Consider the following 23,985-nt stretch of genomic DNA (forward strand, 5'->3'; position numbering starts at 1 on the left):
TCGAGCCCCACATCAGGCTCCTCCATTATGAGCCTGCTTCTTCCTCTCCCACTCCCCCTGCTTGTGTTCCCTCTCTCGCTAGCTGTCTCTCTCTGTCAAATAAATAAATAAAATCTTAAAAAAAAACTCTTTCCTGTGATAACATTTGCCTCCCAAGAGCATTCATGCAACCCGTGAACACTTACTTAACACCCACCTTTGCCAAGGACTGTTCTAGGTGCCACTTCATAAGCAAGACAGAGTCCCTATCCTGTCCAGAGTACCTTGCTCTCTGGTACTTTAACATACAGGCAAACCTCACGTCGTTGTGTTTCATTTTATTCCACTGGCATTGCGATTTTTACAAATTGGAGGTTTGGGGAACCCTGCACGGGACAAGTCTATTGGTGCCATTTTTCCAACAGCTTTTGCTCACGTCATGTCTCTGTGGCACGTTCTGATTAATTCTCACAGTATTTCAAACTGCTTCGTTATGATCATTACGGTGGTGGTGATCTGTGATCAATGATTATGACTCGCTAAGAGCTCAGATGACGATTAGCATTTCTTAGCAATAAAGTGTTTTTCAGTTAAGCTTTGCACATTGTTTATTTTGATCGACTGGCTTTTTTTAAGTTTTTATTTTAATTCCAGTTAGTTGACATACAGTGCTATATTCGTTTTAGGGTGTACAGTATAGCAACTCAGCACTCCCGCACATCACCCGGTGCTCGTGGTGACATAGGGGATTAAGGAGTGCACTTGTCGCGAGGAGAACTGGGTGATGCAAGGTTTGTACGTTTTTTAGACAGAATGCTGTTGCACACTTACTAGACTAGACTGTAGACAAAACTTTTATACGTCCTGGGCCACCAAAAACGTTATTTGAATAGCTTTATCGTGATATTCACTTTCCTGCAGTGGTCTGAAACCAAATCTGCAATACCTCTGAGGTGTGTCTGTGCCCACAAATCCCCTGGGGAACTTGTTCAAGTGCAGATCTGGACTCAGTGCACCCAGAGGCTGCATTCCAAACGGGCTGCCAGGTGATGCTGGTGCTGCCTGCCCGAAGACCACGCTTTAAGTACAAGGACGTGGGGGTTCACATAAAAATCTTCTTTCAAATCACCTATATTACAATCATATCACACCTATATTTAGAAAACTTCACCTTGGCTCTTCATTCTCCCCTCTGGCTCATCTCTTTGCTTTACTTACTTCATAGATAAACTTCTTGACTTGGAAAGGCCAGTTAGAATGTCTTTTGAGGGGCGCCTGGGTGGCACAGCGGTTAAGCGTCTGCCTTCGGCTCAGGGCGTGATCCCGGCGTTATGGGATCGAGCCCCACATCAGGCTCCTCCGCTATGAGCCTGCTTCTTCCTCTCCCACTCCCCCTGCTTGTGTTCCCTCTCTCGCTGGCTGTCTTTATCTCTGTCAAATAAATAAATAAAAATCTTAAAAAAAAAAAAAGAATGTCTTTTGAGCTGTAACTCTACTTCCCAGTTTCTCAGCTTTGGCACCATTGACACCTCAGCTTGGGTCACTTTCCGGAGGGCACGGGGTGAGGGGGGCGCTGTGCATATTAGGGTGGTGAGCAGCTTCCCTGGCCCCCACCCACTAGATACCAGTAGCATTCCTCGGTGGTGACAATCACAGTGTCTCCAAACATTACCAGATGTCCCCGGGGGGTCAAAATCGCCCTAATGGAAAACCACTGGTCTATTTCTGGCAACCTGACCACTTCCTTGTCGGTAAAAGATGTTCATCATAACTAACCTTCATCTGATGTGTACCAGGCACAGACACTGTTCTAAAAAGGTAGCGTCTCTTAATTCATTTAATATTCCCAAAAACTCCACAGGGTCTTTTTACTGTCCCTGTCCTAATATGGGGAAACTGAGGCACAGAGCAATTGGGTGATTTTTCCAGGTTCGCACAGCCCGTCAGTGGTGGAGTCAGGATTGAAACCGGTTCCTCTGGCTCCAGAAGCTTCTTTCTCGTGCTTTCTACTTTCCTTCAGGGTGTAGGATCTCTCAGCTTGGATTTGTTTTCTTATTCTTTGTATCTTCAAAGCTGCAACATGTTGTTGAGACATTCCAGTCACTTCTCACTAATAACACTCCACTGGGAACGGGAGAGAAGGGAGCAGTCGCAACTTGGGCCACGGAAGTTCTCCAGACGGTGGAATCAGCCGCTCTAGAAACTGCCTTGAAATCCCCAGAGCAAAAAATCCAGGAAATCCACAACAACAATACTGTGGGTAAGAAGAGGATATGGCCTGATACACACAGAGGGCTAGTTACAAACTGGAGTCTGGGTTACACAATTAGAAAAATAACACCCTGCCTGAGTCCATTTATATAGACTTCTAGAAAATGCAAGCTATTCTATACTGATGGGCGGAGGGGTGGTGAGAAAATTTGAGGAGACTATTGGGGAGGAGAGACATGTTCAGTCCCTAGCTGTTGCTGTTGGTGTCAAAGGAATATAGCGTATACACAGGTATATACACTCACTAAAACTCATCAAATTATACACCGTATTATCACAGCTCCACAGACCTGTTTTTAAAAAAAGAAAGAAAGGGGGCACCTGGGTGGGTCAGTGGGTTAAGCAGCTGCCTTCGGTTCAGGTCACGATCTTGGGGTCCTGGGATGGAGCTCTGTGTCGGTCTCGCACTCAGTGGGGGGTCTGCTTTTCCTTCTGCGCCTCCCCCTGCTTGTGCTCTCTCTGCTCTCTCTTGCTCGCTCGCTCTCTCTCTCTCAAATAGACAAATAAATAAAATCTTTTAAAAACAAAAAGAAGTAAAGAAAAGATTGCCAATGGTTTCCAATCCTGAGTCTGGGATTTTGGCTTAAAAGTAGTTTTTTTGGTTTTGGTTTTGGTTTTGGTTTTTAATCCAATGCCTAATACCTACTGGCACCTATCACAGTTCCATCCCAGAAGGGACATCTTAGTGCATATATTTTAAATAAAAATACTTTTATCATACTTGTCATACATATAATGTAACCACTTGATGAGATGATATATTAAATAACTTGACATTAGTATCATCTCGCTATTTTAAAAAATAAAAATAAATAAAATATCAAAGCCAAGTATTAAAATTTTTTTAAATAGGAAAAAAGCACATAAACAAAACTAAATTTAGACCAGCCAGATCTGCCCACAGCCCAGTCTTCCTATCCCATAACCACACAGGGGCATGTTTGATGCAAATGTGTATTTGCCATGTATGTGACATTGTACGTACAGTTTTCACTCATTACATCCCCAGCATCTTTCCAGGTACATTGTATACATCATCATACCCTACGTTACTGTCTTCAATGGTTTATCAAATTCCATTGTATATCATTTTTTATACTATATGTTTATTTATACTATATTTATTTCCCTATTCTGGGAAATGTGGGTGTTGCCAAATAACCCCATGCAAAAGACCATTGAAAATGTATCTGTGTATATTTCTTTGATATTTTCTCAGGATAAATTCATAGAGGAAGAATCATTAGGTCAAGGAGAAAAGAAACATTTTGTAGATTTTGATACATATCACCACACTGGCCTCCAGAAATGCTGTTTGCTGTGTTTTTATTCAGCCCAGGGATATCAAAGGATCGGTGTATGCCTAACTAATCATTTTGCTTTACCAATTTGTATGATGAGATAGTTTGCACTCTATAAAAATAATAATAAATTTTTAAATATAAAATAAAATCCCATGCCTAATCTTCTTGGGAAATTGGAATCGGGACTCATTCGTTAATTTATTCATTCATTCATTTCATTCATTCATTCATTTCATTCAAAATTAAACCATTTTTCAGATTACAGTAGCTCCTCATCTTTCCTGACCTGGCCAGGTCCTAACCGATGGGTCAGACCAGTGCCCTCACCTCCCTGGGTTTCACGCCCCTCATCTGTGAATGGGACAGACACAGGAGGAACCCGACTGTACCCATCACCCAGTTTCAACAATCTCAAACCCACAGCCAGCCTCCGGCCATCTGCTAAAGTTTAAGTTAAATATTTTCATGACCTTGTTTCTTGATGGCAATTCTCCTGCGACTTCATTTTCATTGTTATAAAGATAAGCCGTCAATTATTAAAGCAATTCCTCCTTGTTGAACATTAAGATCATTTCCTAATTTTCACACTATCATCTCTGCTGCTGTGAACTTTCTTGTAGCTAAATCTACCCTCCCATCCATGATTATTTCCTGAGAATAAATTCCTAGAAACAGAATTGCTGCTTCAAGATGATTGCTAGAGGGGGCTCCTGGGGGGCTCAGTCAGTTGAGCCTACCACTTTTGATTTTGGCTCAGGTCATGCTCTCAGGGTCGTGAGATCGAGCCCCACATCAGACTCCACGCCTAGCATGGAGCCTGCTCATGATTCTCTCTCCCCCTACCTCCCCCCTGCTCATACTCTCTCTCTCCGTAAGTAAATATAAAATATTTTTTTGAAAAGGATGATTGCTAGAGAACGTTCATTAAGAACTTGTATGTCAGGAGTTAGGGTCTTACTTAACTTCTGAACCTCAGTTTCTTCCTTTGGATAAGGGTCCCTCACAGGGTTTAACAATGTACAGTGTGTGGCACTTCCTACACATTCAGTAAATGTGACCTGTCCGTGTTGCTATTGCCCATTTTTAAAGCTTATAATGATGACAAGCTTCCTGTTGCTTTTCTCACCAGCTATTGAAACGCGAGTTGTTACAGACAATTGTTCTGAAGAAGGACAGATCTTCAGCTTGAACACCCACATGAACTCAGTGGACATCCATTGCAATGACATCGTGCAGGGAAACATACAAGGTACACGTGGTGGTTGTATTCAGAACCTCTAAGACACACAGAGCAGTATCATCGTATGAGTCACAAGGAGAGTCGCCAACAGGCTCCTTCTTAATGGGTTTGTTACCCTAATACTGTGTCATTTGAGTCTTTTCCTTAAAAAAAAAAAATCTTCCCAAGGTGGAGGCTTGCTATTCTTCAGCATGGAAGACACTTCTTTGCAATTTGGGGGCTGTTCCATCCTGGCGTCAGTTGGGGTTCACCCAAATGCAGTCCCCGAGAGAAGTATAAGGGTTTTATCTGGGAGGTGATTCCTGGAAGCACCAGTAGGTGTATTATTCAGGGTTCTCCAGACAAATAGAATCAATATGGTGTGGGGGGGTGGGGGGGTGCAGAGAGAGAGAAACAGAGACAAAGATTTTAAGAAATTAGCTCCCGTGATTGTGGAAGGTAGCAAGTCTAAAATCTAGCCAGCAGGCCGGAGATCCAGGAAAGAGTTGATGTTGTAGCTGCAAAGACAGGCTAGAGGCAGAATTCCCTCTTATTTGGGAAAAGTCAGTCTTTTTCTTAAGGCCTTCAACTGATTGGAGGAGGCCCACCCACATGGTGGAGGGTAATCTGCTTTACTCAAAGTCTATTGATTTAAATGTTACTCCTGTCTTTAAAAATATCTTTACAGTAAGACCCAGACTCATGTTTGACCCCATATCGGGGAAGTATGACCTAGCCACATTGGCACATAAAATTAACCATCCCAGTAGGGGAGAAAAGAAATGAGACAGGGCAGAGGAGACAGCCAATACAGGTGTTATTATGGTAGTGAGCAGGTCACTGCTGAGACTCCTCCTACTGAGCCCTCCCATTCAAGGGGAGAGAGCTGCTCTGAACCATTGGTTGAGGGCCCCTCTATGGGGTTAATCCCGGGCCCTGCCATTCTGTGCTGTGTACCAATCCAGCACACTCACTGCAGGGAACACTCCCAGGCAGAGAGCTGCAGGTGCTTTCGGAAGAATCCATCAGCATGTAAGGAACCCAAGAGTGCCCGGGGAATAAAGTTAGGGCACCTGCAGCATCTGCTACAGCCTGTGCATAAAGGAATGGATTGTTATTCTTAATTGTCCCAGTGTTGCCAGACTCTGATTTTTCAAGAGAAACCAAAAATCGGGTTGGTTGCATGAATACCTTCGATTTTTAAATTTGGTCTTACAATTGCTGCCCTATCATTGTAACTGCTATAGAATGATAAATGGGGTCTTAAAATCCAATCCTGTAAATGTGGGGTTGTACAGCTGGTCTGTACTATCAGTGAAAGTCCCTGAGTAAAGGCATCAAAATGTGGACAACTAACCACATGCTGAACTGAGGAAGTGTCATGAGACAATTAGCTCCCATCACTTCCTCTCCTCCCCCAAGAAGATAAGAACTTGAATCTGCCTCGTTTGAGAATGGGCCAGGCGGAGGATGGAAGCCAGCCTCCAACCACACAAGTCCACACTTGCCTTGTCACCAGGAGTTTCTTCCAAAACTCACAATTTGTACAGAGTGTGCAAGATTTCACAGTGCAAGCCAAACGAAGCCCATCCGCGGCCCCACTTGCTCTCCGATCACATTCTGGGGTGCTGGGGATTAGGATTTCACATGTGAATTCAGAGAGGACACAACTCAGCCCATAAGAGCAGCCCACACTGAACTGTTTAAGGAAGTCACAGACATGATCATGTGATTACACGTGCCTGAAGGGGCACCTGGCATAGAAGTGCCCAGTGGAAAACTACTTACCCTCCCCCAATGGGTCCCGTAGTCTCACCTCCAAGCATTTGCATTGGCTGTTCCTCTGCCAGGAATGTCAACCACCATGCCACTGGGTGAACTATTACTCTTCAACACGGTTCAGCTTTCACCTCCTCCGTGAAGCCTCCCAGGACTGCCCACTTCCACCACAGCACCAAAGTCAGGCCCTCCCTCCTCTCTGTTCCCCCAGCCTCTTGAACCTACCTTATCCTAACATCTAACATGTTGTGTTGTGTCTTGACTGCCGTGTCCTTGTCCCGCCCCCACCATGCCGGAATCCCCGTAAGAATGGCAATCATGAGTTATTTTCTCTAGAGTCACCATGACGGGCTCGTTATGTAGAGAACAGTGATGAACGCTCACGGAATTAAATCCACGTCTAGGTGGAGGTCTCAATGTTCCTAATGAGGGAAAAGAACCCATTGACCGGTGTGTGACAAGCTTCCAGGGGACATTTTTCTGTCCTTCACGTCCTGTCTAGGGCAGGATCCTTCTTTGTCATGGGGGCCTCCCTGTGTCCTGTAGGCCATTGAACACTACCTCTGGCCTTTCTTCACTAGACACCAGAAGCAAACACCCAGTGTGGCAACCAAAAATGCGTCCAGCCATGGCCAGTGACCCCCGGAGGGGGCAGAATCGCCCCCCATCCCCAATTGAGAACTGCTCCTGGAAAGCGACCTTATAGATGACCTTCCAATTGTACCAACTTTAAGACTGAAAGGAGGTGCTATCGAATTACACCCAGACACCCACTAGAGGTGAACCGGGCTGGTCCCAGGTAACCCGAGACATACAACCCATGACACCCCCTGCCTGTAAAGCATCTCAGAGAGCAAAACCCAGGCCACCAGAAGCTGACCACGGACACCTACAGCCACCCTTCTCTTTTCTGCTTGTGATTTTGCTCTTAACCAGAATACTTCAGCCCAAAAATAGGCTACTTCTAAGCACAAGAACAGATGGACATATCACCTGCCCATCTTTTCCAACCACCTACCACTGTTTCATTCTGACAAATGGAAACTGTCATTAACTCGGAGAAGCAGAAATGAATTGCTTCTGATCCCTCAGGCAGGACCAGAGAAGCCTGATTAGAGAAATCTACGGAGGAATTTATTCCAATAGGATGGACTGCATAGCTAGTAATTGGCAAAACGGGGATTTTAATCCAGAAACCTATTAACCTATTTCCTGTCCCTACAATCCTAACTGCTCCATGTATACGGTCTCTGCAGTGTGGACTCCTTGGCAGCTACAAAGATAATAAAGAAAACTTATTGACATCGGAATATCGTCATAGCATCCTATAATCCTCTAACTCACCATATTCAAACTACCTACAAATGTATATGTTTGTTTACATATATATGTTAGTAACTAACATATATAACACATATATATGTAGATATTATATATATATAAACAAGAGAAATTTATTTTCTCACAGTTCTGGAGGCTCGCAGTCTGAGATCAAGGCATTGGCCGGGTTGGTTTCTTCTGAGACCTCTCTCCCTGGCAGACGGCCGCCTTCTCCCTGTGTCTTCACATGGTCTTTTCTCTGCTAGTGCACATCCTTAGTCTCTCTTTGTGAGTCCAGATTTCTTCTTCTCTACTCTTCAGTGCAGGTCAGCTTTCACCTCTTCCATGAGGCTTCCCAGGACTGCCCACCTCATCACAGCGCCGAAGTCAGGCCCTCGCTCCTCTAGCCCTACCTTTATAAAGGCCCTGTCTTCAAACACAGATGTGACATCTGCCTCTTCTTTGCCCTCCTCCCATCGTTTTTTTTTCTTGCAATGTTTAGAACATTTTATTAAAGTAAAAAATTGTTGGAATTAAGTGAAAGAGAAAAACATAGTCAATATTTACAAAAACATTGGTTAATACTCAAGTCACACACACATAAAAATGTAGAAATGTCTTTAAAAGTTTGTGAGTTGAAAATTATGGAGATTTCTCAAAATAGGTGTAACCGCCCACTGCTGAGTACGGGTGGTATTGAGATCTTTGAGTGAATGTCGTCCCCCACTTTTCTGCAGGCCAATGCTCCCTAGAAATTTGTTCTTTGGGAGATTCGAACTTGGAGACAGCCCGAGGGGACGAGTCAAGAATTGAGATAGTCACAACATTAATTTTCTTCACCCTATTGACTGTGTTGAGTTATACAGACCCAGCCAGGCTGTGTTTCTTCAGCCTCTGCTAATATTCAGCACATTAGAGGCTGAGTGGGGAGTATTTGTACTAAAACTATAAAGTTCTATCTGATGGAAAATTACCTATAAAACTAAGGTCAAACAGAATTAATCATGCTCTATCTCATATTTACTGAAAGTAGGAAAGGAGGCAGAGTATATATATATATATATACTTGTATAACAACTTCAGCTTAGTGGGTGGTCAATATTATGCTGAAGGAGTCCAGAGAAACTTAAAATCAGATTCTAAAGACAAAAGAAAAACCCTCCAAACATAGACAAAGCAGAGAGGAAAACAACGCCCACAGGTGGTCACTACTTAGTATCATGAAAGGTAATGGATACTCGGGGGGGGGGGGGGGGGGGGGGGCTGCACGCCCTCCCATCTTGTTTCTTAGCATTTTCTCCTGAGGCTACAGCCGTGTCCTTTCTTATGCAAATCAGCTTAACCACTCTTGGTTTGTCCAGTTCTTTTCTTGCCCCAAGTTTTACCCCATTCAACACAAAGAAGGGTTCAAAAATATGTACCTATTTAATTAGTGGTTTTCCCACAAAGCCAACGTTGAAACTAATTTTTTTTAATTTGTAGAGGACATTAAAATGTGGAGAATATGGTATGCTATTTAAGTTTTCAGATTCCAGGAAATTTCTACTCTTTCCGTGTTCAGACCATGATTCCTATATTGAATTGCAAATAAACTGTGTCTTTGAACTGGAAAAAAAAAAAGAGGGTTCAAGGCCACGAGCACAATGTCTGTCTCAGAGGTGAGAAAGGGAGAGACAGGGAGAACCTTGCTTTCCTTTGACCGTCATATAGGTGACTGGGCGTGCAGACGTATACCTGTGTGTGTAGCACGTGTGCGAGCCTGGTAGGTACGGGGAAGGAATGGTGGCACTTTTAAAGACCCCCATTTTTCTGTTTTCTCAGGTCCCACTGCAATTGCCTTTATTTCTTATTCTTCTCTTGGAAACATCATAAATGCAACATTTTTTGAAGAGGCAAATGAAAGAGACCGGGTTTACCTGAACTCCGAGGTCGTGAGTGCTGCTATTAGACCCCAAAGGAATCTCTCTCTCTCCAAGTCTGTGATTCTGAGTTTTCAGCACGTGAAGGTGGGTCAGAGCTGCAATTTGAACTTGCTTAGATTTCTCGGAGGTAGAGCGAACACTGTGCATGCCCTCCCCAGTCAGTGCCTCTGGGCTGTGCGGTCCAATGCCATAGCCAGGAGCTTCCCGCAGCAATTTGAAACAGGTGCGTCGCACTGAGATTGTGGAAGACTTAGTACTTCCGGATTTAGACTTGGTCGTTCCAGATTTTGAAACACTCATAAGAGAAAACACGCAAAATATCTCAATAGTAATTTTTAAGGAGCACCTGGATGGCTCAGTCGGTGAAGCATGTGCCTCTTGATCTCAGGGTGGTGGGTTCAAGCCCCATGTTGGGTGTAGAGATTACTGAAATAAAATTTTTTGGGGCCCCTGGGTGGCGCAGTCAGTTAAATGTCTGCCTTCGGCTCAGGTCATGATCCCAGGGTCCTGGGATTGAGCCCCACCTCAGGGTCCCTGTTCAGCAGGGAATCTGCTTCTCCCTCTCCTTCTGCCCCTCCCCCCTGCTCATGTGCTTTCTCTCTCTCTCTCTCTCTCTCTCTCTCGCTTGCGCTCTGTCTCTCTCTCAAATAAATAAATAAAATCGTTGAAAAAATAAATAAAATAAAAATAAAATCTTTTTTAAAAATAATTTTAATTTTATATTGATCGCCTACATTGATTTATACTGGCATACTAAACGATACTGTTTTGAATATAGGGGTTAAATAAAGTATATTATTAAAATTAATTTGAACTGTTTCTTTAGCTTTTTTAATGTGGCTAGCAGAAAATTTCAAATTGCACGAGTAGCTCACATGGTATTTCTCTTGGGCAGCATAATTCTAGTGCATGGGATTATGCATGGGGTTATTTTAGTTGAATGTACTTCCAAAATTTTAACTGAGACATGGTATTCATTCCCACACAAAAGCCTGGCATTAATTATTAAGACTACATAGCCTGATCGGAAACAAGATGTTTATTTAATCCATTCCCTTTTCCCCTTCTCTGCCCAAACTCTTACAGGCAGGAAGGTCAGTAGCCAAACCCAGATGTAATAAAATTCATCTGTTCCCTTGCCTTTCAGCTCTGTTACGGAAGTAGGAGTTGAAAGAAATCCTGCCATTTGCAGCAACATGGGTGACTCTGGAGGGTATTATGGGAAGTGAAAGAAGTCAGACAGAGAAAGACAGTACGGTCTTACTTATATGTAGACTCTTAAAAAGCCAAACTCCTAGACACAGAGAACGTATTTTGGTTACCGGGGGTGGGAGATGGGAGAAATACGCACAGGAGATCAAAGGCACAACGTCCAGTTGCAAGTAGAATAGTTCTGGGGATGTAACGTACAGCATGACGACTGTAGTTAACAATACGATATTGCACACTCGGAAGTTGCTAACAGAGTAGATTTTAAGTTCTTTTCACAAATTAAAAATTGTAACTACATGACGTGATGGATAGTAACTAACTTCATTTTGCAATATATGCATATGTCAAAAGCTTATGTTGTATACCTTACACTTCCATAATTTATATGTCAGTTATATCTCAATAAAGCTGGAAAAGATAAGTAAAATTATTTTTTAGTTTTAAAGAAAATAAGAATGGGGCAGTGGGAAATGTAGGTTTTCCCTATCTGATGCTTACAACCTAAGTATGGAATTTTTCATAAATGGCATGGGGTAGTGGGAGTGGAACAAGAAATCTGGAGATGGTCTAACGGATTATCAAAGGAGATACAGCCCCCCACAGGGAGAGTGTCTGACTCACCTCCTTGGCCCCATGAGGTGATACTCTGGAAACCCTTGGGACAAAAGGAAGAGGTCGAAGGCTAATTCTATTATTTCTCTCTTCAATTATTTCCTAAACTTCCCCTCTTGTTGCATGAGAATTTTTATGTTGTAAGGGATCGGGGACAGAATTGGTGTGAAGAAAACAGGGAAATTTGCCTTAGAGAGTGTTTAGGAGAAAACTCTGTATGAGCCCCAGACATTTTTATTTATTTATTTATTTTGTCTGACTTCCACGGTGGGTGATGAGGTCCTGAAACCAATGACATCCTGTAAAATTCTGGCTCCCAGAGAGCTTTGATCTTGTTTTATGGTTAATGGAACTGCGACAGAGCTGGGACTCCAGGAGCAGGTGTCCTGGCAGCCATCCTCTTCACTTAAAATAGGAATCACCTGAGCCACTTCTAAGCCATATATCTCCTCGCTTGCCACCCCAGTGTAGACCGACACGCTGTCCCTCCCAAGAAAGAACATGATGAGTCCCTTCTACTTGCAGAGGAAGCCCTGTAGAAGAAAGGCCTTCTGCGTGTACTGGAAAAGCTCGGGGGAACGTGGCCAGTGGTCCAGGGACGGCTGTTTCCTGATGCAAGTGAACGAAAGTCACACCATATGCAGCTCCACCCACCTGTCCAGTTTCGCTGTCCTCATGGCCTTTTCCCACCAGGTATAACGTATACATTTAATTGCTCCAGCTAATCGCCTGTGAGCTCCTACTGGATAGGTACTCTTTTATAAAGGGGAGCGGGGACGCAAGGGACTAGAGTGAGTGATTGCAGAAAGCGTGCTGCTTTCCATAGAAAGGTCAGGGTGGCCTCTACAAGAGTTAAGCATTTGAGCTGCAATCTGAATATTGAGTCCGTAGTACTGCAACACGGGTGAGCCTCGAAAACACAGCACTGAATGAAAGAAGTCAGACACAGAGGGCCATCCGTTGTAGGAGTCCACTTACATGAAACGTCCAGAATAAGCAAATCCAGAGAGTCAGAAAGTAGATTACTGGTTGCCAGGGGCGGGGGCAGGGAGAAATGGGGGTAAGTGCTTCACAGACATGGGATTATATTTTGGGGTGATGAAGATGTTTTGGTATTAGACACAGGTGTGGTTGGACAGCATTGTGAATGGATCAAATGCCACTGAATTGTATACTTTAAATGGTTAATTTTATATTGTTTGGATTTTACCTCAACGAGGGGGGAAAAGCCAGTAGGAAAAGTCCTCAGAGAAAACCATCCCAAGAAGAGCAGTGTGTGCATACAAAGACCCTGCAGAGGCAACAAACTTAGTGTGTTCCAGAAAGAAGTGTGGCTGGAGCAAAGTGAACGATGGGCAAGTGGAAGGAGATGCAGTTGGAGAGACAGGAGCAGGGAGAATGTGTCAGACCTCCAACGCCAGGGTCAGGAATTTAGATTTCTTTTTTTTTTAATAATAATATTTTTTATTATGTTATGTTAGTCACCATACAGTACATCCCCAGTTTTTGATGTAAAGTTCCATGATTCATTACTTGCATATAACACCCACTGCACCATGCAATACGTGCCCTCCTTAATGGCCGGTGATGGGTATTAAAGAATTTAGATTTCATTCGAATTGCAGTGGGAAGACAATGGAGGGTCTGCATCAGAGATGCTGGGCATTTATGTCACTAGAACATTCCTCTGGCTCCCATCGTGACACAGCAAGAGTGGACTCGCAGAGAGACGATGGTGGCCAGGATTTGGGTAGCAGACTAGACACATATGCTCAAGATGGGGTCAGAGGAGTCACTAATAACATAGGCTGAGTGACAGGACACAGGAAGTCCTGAATCCCACTCTCCTCACAGAGACAGAGGAGTACCCCCAGAACACCTGGTGGAAATCTCTGACCTCTCCTATTACAGAGGGCAATAGGCAAGCTAAAACGGGTTTGAAAACATAAAACACTTTTTTCATTCATCATTACATCTATGAGTTGGGTATGCCCTTGGTTCTTTTATTTTTGTTGCTATATGATATTCCCTTGCATGGCTGTGCTAAATTTACTTCTCCGTCCTACAGTTAATGTGCCTCTAGGTTGTTTCCTGTTGGGGGCTATTAAAAGCAATGCTACAGGTAGATGGGGATGGGCTAGATGGGTGATGGGGATTAAGGAGGGCATTTGCTATGATGAGCAGTGGGTGCTGTATGTAAGTGATGAATCACTGAATTCTACTCCCTAAAACCAATATTACACTGTATGTCAACTAACCAGAATTTAAATAAAAATTTGAAAAGAAAAGAAAAAAAAAACCAATGTTACTATTCTGGGATGAGGCATAGAAAATCCCATGTGGGATCCCCCAGGGTGACAAGGAAGCAACATCCTCCAGAGGGTGGAGATACCAGACGGTGAAGTGTCTGTTATCATGGGTTTCTGAATGACTGTGTGGAGCAGACTCTATTTCCATCTGTACAAGGTTTAAACACAGACGCAACTAAGCCGTATTCTCAAGGGTTGCATACTTGAGTGGTAAAACTATAAAGTTAGGTAGGAACTGCTTATCATAAAAGGATCATGGTTACCTCTGGGGGAGAATGTGGTTTGCAATTGAAAAGAGCTTCTGGAATAGTGTCTACAGACCAATGATCTTATCAATCATTTAATAATTTTTAATCATGTGATACACTTATGTGTATGCTCTTTTCTGTATGTGTGTTCTATTTCGTAATTCTTAAGGTTAAAAAAGCAAAGGATGAAAAAGTTCTATAATGTGACATTGAAACAAGTGAAAATCCCCATATCATTATAAGGGATGGCAACGGTCATTTCCTACTGGTGAGTCTTACTAAGTCTGTGTGGCTCACCAGATTCCTGGCTCCTGTCTTTAAGGCGATGAGTCTCCAAGAGCTGAATTATACAGATGTCTTAGTTTGGGATCTCCTAAAGGCAGATCCTGAGACAAAAATCTGAGGACAAGTAGTCTTTGGGAGGTGACCCCAAGACATATCAGTAGGACAATAGGGAAGTAAGACAGGGAAGCGAAGGCAGCCAGTAAAGGATGTGAAAGAGAAAGTTACCCCCATGGACAACTGGGACTCAATCCCATTGGGTACTTCTGGGAGATATCCCAGAACATGCATGTCAGAGCCTTCCTACATAAAGGTGAGGGAGCCGGGGTATCTATCCACCAATGCCATAACTTTTATCGCTTGAGGGCAGCTTTCAAGGGGCATTAACATCCTGGTACTTGACTCCTTCTGGCATGTCCAAGCATGTTCATGTGGCAGGAGAAATACTCCCAGACAGGGTCACTGGATTTCACAGAAAGCAGCCAAAGGGCAGGTACCAATGAGTGTGAAGAGGTTAATGGCCTCTGCTACACAGGGCTTCCTTCAACTCTTGGGTGCAAGACTCAGCCTAGCATATTCATTCATTTCAAGGTCAGTTCGCTGTACAACATAGAGCCTATAGTTAATACAGTACTGTGCGCTTAAAAACTCATTGAGAGAGTAGATCTCCTCTTGTTTCTTATCACAGAAAGAAAAGAGCAAAGCGACACAAGATCTTGGAGGTGATGGATACGTTTATTACCTTGATGGTGGTGATGGCATCGTAGATATGTGCCTATGTCCAAACTCATCAAAATGTGTGCACTCAATATTTGTAGTATCTTGTATGTTGGGTATCCCTAAATAAAGCTGGGGAAAAAGACTTAGTCTGACAGACACTTCTTACACTCTCTCTCCTCCGGAGCCATGCCTATGTTTGGGATGCCCCATTCCAAGGGGGAGGGGGATTAATCCTGGAGACTGACGGTGATGTCCTCTTTGCTGGGTCCCAGGAAGAGGATTATGCATTGGATGTGATCACCTATGTGGGGCTGGGCCTCTCTCTGCTGTGCCTCCTCCTGGCAGCCCTCACCTTCCTGCTGTGCAAAACCATCCAGAACACCAGCACCTCCATCCACCTGCAGCTCGCAATTTGCCTCTTCCTGGCCCACCTGCTCTTCCTCACGGCCATCGACCGGACCGAGATCAAGGTACTGACACTGTCACAGAGGAGCCCCTGCCCTGTCCCAGGGGTGCTCAGTTCATGGAGCCGTGCTGCACTGATACCTTAATAAAATGTCCTTGGTTCCCGGGGAGGTTAGAGGGGTAAGTAGCCTATTTCACATTGACCAATGAACTAGAAGACAAACCCTCTCCAGACAACTCGACCATATGCATGAGTGTTCTCTCCAATGGCAAAGTATGGGACAGGTCCTGGGGCCACCCTCCTCCCCGACATTCCCTCCTGGGGCACCTTTGTCCTCCCCCAGGTGCTGTGTGCCATCATCGCGGGTGCCTTACACTACCTCTACCTGGCCTCCTTCACCTGGATGCTGCTGGAGGGTCTGCACCTCTTCCTCACTGCACGGAACCTGACAGTGGTCAACTACTCCAGCGTGAGCAGGGTCATGAAGAAGCTCATGTTCCCCGTGGGCTATGGAGCCCCGGCTATAATTGTGGCCATTTCTGCGGCATCCAGGCCTCACCTTTATGGAACATGTGATCGGTGAGCTCCACTCTCACCCTATGTTGTGGACAATTTTAAGGGCAGTGTTAATGAGGATGATTGGGACATCCACATCAAACCCGCTCTCCTTTCCCGTTGGCTGTAACAGCTCTAACCTCTTTCCTGGTGAGGAAGAGAAAGATGACAGTAAGAGTGTGTAAGATTCTGGAAAGAGGGCATTTTGTGGTTAAGTCCCAGCTTCATCCTTCCCATAATTTGGAACCTCGAGTCCTCAAGTCTCGGTGACCCCATGAGCAAAATGGAGATAACAGTCATCCCCATGGGGGCGCCTGGGTGGCACAGCGGTTAAGCGCCTGCCTTCGGCTCAGGGCGTGATCCCATCGTTCTGGGATCGAGCCCCACATCAGGCTCCTCCACTATGAGCCTGCTTCTTCCTCTCCCACTCCCCCTGCTTGTATTCCCTCTCTCGCTGGCTATCTCTGTTAAATAAATAAATAAAATCTTTAAAAAAAAAAAACAGTCATCCCCATGGTCCCACCCTCACAATGCTGGTCTAAAACCTTCGCAGGACAATGCTCGTAATATATTTAGTGTAGCATTAACACGTGGTAGTGAACAATCAAAGCCTTCATTGTCATCTGCTGACATTTTCAGATGTTGGAAAAGTGTTAGGGAAAGGTGTCATTTCATGTGCTTTCTCTGATCTCTCTTTGTGCCCCTTTTCCCGTTGTTCCCAGCTGCTGGCTCAACCTGGACCAGGGATTCATCTGGAGTTTCCTTGCCCCGGTCTGTGCCATTATCTGTGTGAGTGAGTATGTGGCTCCATTGTTCCCAACCACAGAAGAAGCACCAGGCATGCTGGGTCCAAGAGAGCATAAGGGGGGGCGCCTGGGTGGCACAGCGGTTAGGCGTCTGCCTTCGGCTCAGGGCATGATCCCAGAGTCCTGGGATCGAGCCCCACATCAGGCTCTTCCGCTGGGAGCCTGCTTCTTCCTCTCCCACTCCCCCTGCTTGTGTTCCCTCTCTCGCTGGCTGTCTCTCTCTCTGTCAAACAAATAAATAAATAAAATCTTTTAAAAGAGAGAGAGAGAGAGAGCATAAGGGGCATGCATTTTCTCAGTTCTATGAGTTGATTTTTCCACCTGCTACCAGTTCAGTCCCACACGCAAGGAGGTGGGAATTGTGTGCGGACACAGTGCATTATTTTAACTTGTGTTCTGCATGATCTGCGTCATTCCTGCAGGTGAATTTAGTTATTTTTCTCCTGATCCTTTGGATTTTAAAAAGGAAACTTTCCTCTCTCAACAGTGAAGTGTCCACCATCCAGAATATTAGGTAAGGTGGGGTAAATGGTATTTTCTGACCCTCTCTTTTCTCTACTTATGTCCCACTGGTCCCTCCTACATATCCACACACACCCCACAACCAAGTTCCAGGAACTAGCAAAGCCACTACCATCTCCCAGTGTCCCAGTTAATGAGAAGCTGTATTAGCTTTAGTACAGGCTAAGCTTTGGTAACAAAAAGACCCAAAGAAAGGAGGGAAATAGCAGTTTATTTCGCTTGCACGTCACAGTTCAGAGGTGAGCAGTCCAGGGCTGGTGGGGAAGCTCGGCTCCACAAAGGAATCCAGAGACCTGACTCCTTTCTATGTTGTTGCTGCACGTTCCCCGGGATGTGTCTTTGCCGGTATCCCATCCATGGAAAGAAGCTGCATGTCCCACATTTGCCCGTATCTCAAGGGCTAGACCTGGATCACACAGTGACACCTACCTTCAAGGCAGGCCGGGAAATGTAGTCTCTAACTGGGTGCCATGTGTCCTCGATAAAACTCAAAAAAGGGAGGACCCAGCACTAAAATGAAGAGGAGAATGGGGGGAAAAAACAGGAATTTCTGCCGCATAACACAGATGCAATAGGTTTGGGTGGGATTTTGATTAAAATATATTTTGTATGCTATTATTTCACAACATTTTGGATGATGAGGACTTTCCCATTTTGCAGCATCCGTTTTATGTGAACACGTAATTTGTTGTTGATTTCATCGTAATCACAAAAGTAGTGCATTTGTTAAAAAAAATTTTTCAGAAGTTTTTAAAATATATAAAGTAAAATCTGAAAGTGTCTAACTCCCCCCTTTCTTCACTACTTCCACTTGTCAGGGAAGCCAGAGGTAACAAACTGTATGATATGTATGCTATTTTCCCCAGACCTTTCTCTGGGCTGTGCCTTTTCTGTAGAAGAGACAGGCATGCACATAACAGCTTCACACTATGCAAATCGTTCCTCAACTAGCTTTTCTCACTTATGTATTACTATATTTTCTAATTAGGGAGATATAGATACGTAAGTAAGGTGACCTTACATCCTAGTTTGCCTGGGACAGCCCCAGTTTATGCCCATTGACCCATTGTAATTATTAGCACCACGTCTGCCTCAAAAGTCTCCTTGTCCGAAAAATGAATTCTATAAATAAGATAATGAGAGAGATAAAGAGCACCCAGTTCTAGAATGCTTTATAGATGTACTAATTTTGTTCTACATACTTTCCTAAATACTTTACATATGTTAAATTCTTTTTTAATCTTGGCAGCAACCCTGTGAAATCGGGTTATTATAAAGATGAGGGAACTGAGTTACAGTAAAGTAACTTGCCCAAGGGCACAAGCCAGTTAGTTCTGCCTTGGGTTTAAACCCAACCAGTCTAGCTCCAGAGCCCTCACCATTAACAACTACACAACAGGTGTCCAGGTCCATTATCAGCTTTTTCACATCATTGTGTATGACTCCTCTCAGGATGCTGACACTGAAAGCCACAGCTCAGCTCTTCATCCTGGGCTGCACGTGGTGCCTGGGCGTCCTCCAGGTGGGTCCAGCTGCCATCGTCATGGCTTACCTCTTCACCATCATCAACAGCCTGCAGGGCGTCTTCATCTTCCTGGTGTACTGCCTCCTCAGCCAGCAGGTACACAACGACCTCTTTTGTTATTGTCATAAGGGTTAGAAATATTTGGAGGTGCGTACTTTAATGAACCTTTAAATCTGTGTTCTCTAAATTTTCATATGCGCTCTGAGCTATGTGTAAACACTATCCGTATCTTCGCTACTTTAAGATGTTATTGATTGTAAACTACATCGATTTATTAACAGCTTTCAGAAAGTAAATAATTGCTACATCAAGGAAATATGTTTTTCTTCAGCTTTCCCATTTGTAATAGTCAGCGATTGCTGGGTAACAAACAACCTCAAAAATCTCAGTAGCCTAAACACAAATATTTACTTTTCTCATTCTCAAGTCTGAAAGTTGATTGAGGTTCAGCTGATCTTGTCTGGGTTCAGCTCGCCTTGGTTCCAGGATGCTGACCGTGGGCAGGTCTGCTCCTTGTGACTCATCCTGAGGCATGGCAGAAAGGCAGCAAGGATATGTCCTTCTCATGGCAATGGCAAAATCACAAGAAAACAAGCCCTACTGGGCAAGGCCATGTCCAGCCTTGTGGGCCAGCTTGCATCACTTCCACTGATATTCCATTGGCCAAGGAAAGTCAAATGTCCAAGCCCAAAGTCAAGGGAAAAGAACCCTCCACCCACCATGAGGCTAAGTATTACACCGTGAGGGTGTAACACTATGACAGGAGTGAATAATTGAAATCCATAATGCAATCTGCCACACCATGTAAACACATGAATTCTTAAACACATTTCCATGTGACGGTGTAGTCTCCATACTAATATGTTTTAATAGCTATATGATGACATTACATAATAAGTTAATTTTTCCAACATGTTATTATGAACATTTTCAAGCACACAAAAAAGTTAAAAGAATTATGCAATGAACACATATATGGCAATCACTTCGATTACCTTTGTGCTATATTGGTGTTATCACATTGTCTGTCCACATACTCATTCTTCTCTCCATTCTCCGCTGCTAAGTCCCTGGTAACCACTATCCTACTTTCGGGCTCAACTAATTTGACTATTATAGGGATCTCTTATATGTGGAATCAGACAGGATTTGTCCTTTAGTGCCTGGCTTCTTTCAGTCAGCATGATGTCTTCAAGGTTCATGCATGTTGTAGTCTGTGTCAGAATTTCCTTCCTTTCTAAGGCTCCATAAATAATATTCTGTTATACATATACACTACATGTTGTAGGGAAAGTTTTTTAAATAATGTCTTTATTCTTTTCCTGACTCACTGGTTTTTCTCTTCACCAATGTTAACAAAGAACATTCCAGTATTTTCTTTGATGTTCCAGGTCCGAAAGTGGTTTGGAGAGATCATGAAATCTAAATCTGAATCTGAGACTTATACACTTTCCACCAAGTTTGGCGCTGACTCAAAACCCAGTGAAGTAAGAGGGCTTGTGACTTACTCTAATGCTTCCCCCCTTCCCACCCCAAATCCCCTCTCCCTGTCTTAGTATGAGCTCTCTTGCCCAGAGGTAATGGCCAAGAGTGCCACCTGATGACCTGGCTTGCATTTCCTGTTCTCACTATATTGTTTCTCAGTGACTCTTCCCTGACCACTGATAGTGCTTAAGCTAGTTTGTGTATATATTCTTGTCATACAAAAGAATAGGGGTAAGACATATCACCAGCACCATTACCATCTAAAGTAGAATCTTTTTGGGGACAGACTTCCAATCATAGACATAGCACAGTGGTCATCATTCTCTGAAATCCCGCTGTCCCATAGAGAGGTGAACGTAAGCCCAGTGGGGTTGGTAGATACCATGGAAAAGAGAGGGACCCCACCCCAGCTGTTCTACATAACTATAAGGGAGGGGTGCATGGAATAATGGGACGTTCCAGGGAAAGGAAATGGTCCTGTTAGAAAGAAGACCTCTGTGGAACTCAGTGGCTTGTATCCATCCGTTCTCCCATGGATTTAACTCAAGCTCAAAGCACTACCTTGTATCTCTCTATAGTTGTCCCTTATTTGTCTTTTTGGAGAAATGAGAGAATATACTTCTTTAAGAAGGCATGCCCCTAGATGAGCTAGATGGGCTCCAAAACTCATAATCCATAAAAATTTTCCCAGTTTCATTTTATACTCCCATGTGTATTCCCACCACATCTGCTAGCCAAGGAGCTTTAGAATGTGTTGTTTTTTAAATGAACAAAATTGAGAAGTTTCTGACACCTTGTCTTCTATTTTCTTGAGCTAATATGTGATGTTCTCAGCATTGGAAATATTGAGTCACTAAAAAAATCTATCCTTATTTGGTGGGCAGAAAGGAGAATTCATTCTAAATCTTTGCAAAAAGGACCAAAAGGAAAACAGGACCAGGAAAAAAGGGTTAGGGCATGTCAAGGGATCAGAAAAAAAATTTATGAATATTAGGTTTAATCATTCCCAATAAGAGTAAAATTGTAAAAGATGCTGGCTGCTGACTGTGACCTTTGAAAGACTTCCCAGATAACCCAAAATAATTCCCCAAGTTTTCGGCACTCCAATAACTGGAAATTTTTATTATCATTACTTAACATTGTGGAAGTTGAATAAGATGATTGTATCTTTGAAAGGGGAATATATATATTAGTTCCCTGTAAGAAATACATTCACTTTAATTAAAATAATTTCTTAAGCTTTTATTTTTCTAGGCACAGGATATGATTAAAAAGCTAAAAAAAAAAAAAAAGTCCTTTCACTCTCCATGGACAAATTTGCCCTGGGTTAAACTTTTAGTTCTGTTCCCTAGAAATTTGCTAACATTGAAAGGCCACTTGTGTAACCAGGCAATACTGTTTGTGGAAAAAGTCATGCTTGACTGGGCAGGGAGTTCTGTGAATGAACCATAAATAGTAAGAGGGAATGATAGCTTTGGACGTCCTGCATACAATGACTCATTCCTCAACCAGGCCAGGAACCGCCACCCTCACGGGCTGCTGTAGGAGGTATTGGTTTTCTTGTGGGACTTGGGGCTTGTAAACCAAGCTGCAACTTGTGGGTGGTAAAAACTATATTTGTTGAGTTCTGCAATGTGTCAAGATGCCGTAGTAGACAGTGGACCTACAAAAGGAACAAGACCAACACAGTCTCTGCCTTCACGGGCTTAGAGTCTAGCCTTTCTTCATAGACACAAACCAACTTAAATTCTGGAGCAGGATACTATGTCTGAATTTTTTTCAAAAAAAAAAAAAAAAGAATTCTTCATCTGGGATTTTTTGAGAAGTCCTCCCACATAAGCCGCAGAAGGCCACTCTGACCTCAGATTCCAAAATGCTAGATCGCGTCATCCTTGCACGCTGGAGGGAGCTCTTGTCACTAGGGGCTTACTAACAAGCTCTGAAGAAGCCCCAATAACCCAGTTTTTGACTGACTTGATCCAGTTCAGACGCCATGTTAACCCTCCAGATGACCTCAAGAACATTATCATCTAACTGTAATAACAAAAAATACACCTACCAGTGAAATGGCAGATCCCACTGTGCCACTTTAAGGAAGAACAGAGGTGGCACTCTGACTCCTAGAAGCCTCTTCCCCCTGCCTCAAAACCCCCCCCACCCCAGGTCAGCTTGCTTACCAGTCCCTTAATTACCCTAACCCCATAAAACCCTAACAATGACCTAATCGGGGAGAAGGTACCTTTAGAACATGAGCTCCCCTTCTCTGTTCTCTGGCCATTAAATAAATCACCTGCTTGCTGTCCCATACTGTCTTGTTACTTGGCTATTCAGCAAATGGTATTGAGTAGGCAAAGAACCTACCACTTTGGTAACACACTCTGCCTTTAATCCACTTCTCTCTGTTTTGTTGTTATTGGTGGTTTGTTTTGCTTCATCCTTACATCTACCTTTAATCTAAACATCTTTTGTGGGGGGATGTTTTTCCAGAGTTAGTGAAGAGAAAATATTCAGACTAGAACATTCAACTCCACGTGGAAAGTCACACCCATGGATCTGGTTCGCGTGGTGAAGAACAAAGCTGAGGACAAGGGAAATCATTACAGAAGTCATCCTTGGAGAGGAAAGGTTTAGCCTTTACTTCCTGAAATGTTTGCTCTGCATACTGGGCTCTCAATAAATGTGTGTTTCATTGGATTTCTCTTCACTCTCATGTGTTTAGCCAATGCTTGTCCCTGGACACCTGAATAATGGCCTTTGCAAGTACTCCCTTGATGTTTTGGAAACAAGGAAGCCCCCTTCCAAGGTCTTTCCTCACGTTCTTACACTCACTCATCCTGACCCCGCTCTTTAATCTCATCCAGTCCTTCAGACCATCAGCTTCTCCTAAACCATCAGCTTTACCTCCTTTCTTATCCAGGCTAAATCTCATGACCAACCATGTCAAATGATTTTCTTCCTTACTTTCAACACCTTGCTCCCTCGTTCTGGTTCCATAACTACCTGAGAAACCCTCAACCCAGGACCAACCCAACAATGGTAATACTGCAGATTGCTCAACAGTCTTTACCAGGTCATATACTCCTTATTAGCAGAACCTTCATTGTTTGCAGACTTGGGACAGCAATACGCTTGGACATGGGATGTCCAGTTGAGATTGGATTAAGCCCAGTTATTCTCAACTAGAAGTGATCCCCCAACTAGAGACATTTGACAATGTCTGGAGACATTTTTTGTTGTCATGACTGGAGAAAGGTGGGGAATGCTACTGGCATCTATATGGTAAAGGCTAGAAATGCTGCTAAACATCTTACAAGGCACGAGACAGCTCCCACATACACACGACAAAGGGTTGTCAACCCCCAAATGTCAGTAGTGCTGAGATCGAGAAACCCAAGTCTAAACTAACCATAGTGACCCTGTTCCTATTTGCTAGAGATTGTTTTAGGATGGGTGCATTGGGACCGATTCTAGACAATGAGATATAAGAAACACCTACTGGAGGGGCACCT

General features: G+C 43.7%; 1 protein-coding gene across 1 annotated transcript in view; it reads left to right on the forward strand.

Annotated features, from left to right (window-relative positions):
* ADGRE3 (adhesion G protein-coupled receptor E3) overlaps positions 1–23,170 on the forward strand; it is a 50,693-nt gene extending 27,523 nt beyond the window's left edge. Inside the window, exons 6-16 of the mRNA XM_045811975.2 lie at positions 2,053–2,239; positions 4,684–4,803; positions 9,694–9,878; positions 12,144–12,311; positions 15,450–15,647; positions 15,927–16,162; positions 16,861–16,927; positions 17,367–17,458; positions 18,919–19,087; positions 20,383–20,478; positions 22,964–23,170. Of these exons, the coding sequence (XP_045667931.2) occupies positions 2,053–2,239; positions 4,684–4,803; positions 9,694–9,878; positions 12,144–12,311; positions 15,450–15,647; positions 15,927–16,162; positions 16,861–16,927; positions 17,367–17,458; positions 18,919–19,087; positions 20,383–20,478; positions 22,964–22,969 (1,524 nt within the window). The 3' untranslated portion in view covers positions 22,970–23,170. The remainder of the gene's footprint in view (positions 1–2,052; positions 2,240–4,683; positions 4,804–9,693; positions 9,879–12,143; positions 12,312–15,449; positions 15,648–15,926; positions 16,163–16,860; positions 16,928–17,366; positions 17,459–18,918; positions 19,088–20,382; positions 20,479–22,963) is intronic.
* Positions 23,171–23,985: the final 815 nt, after the last annotated feature.

The sequence above is a fragment of the Ursus americanus genome, chromosome 14 (genome assembly GCF_024610735.1).
Source record: "Ursus americanus isolate L20-20 chromosome 14, mUrsAme1.1.p, whole genome shotgun sequence".
Taxonomy (NCBI): domain Eukaryota; kingdom Metazoa; phylum Chordata; class Mammalia; order Carnivora; family Ursidae; genus Ursus; species Ursus americanus.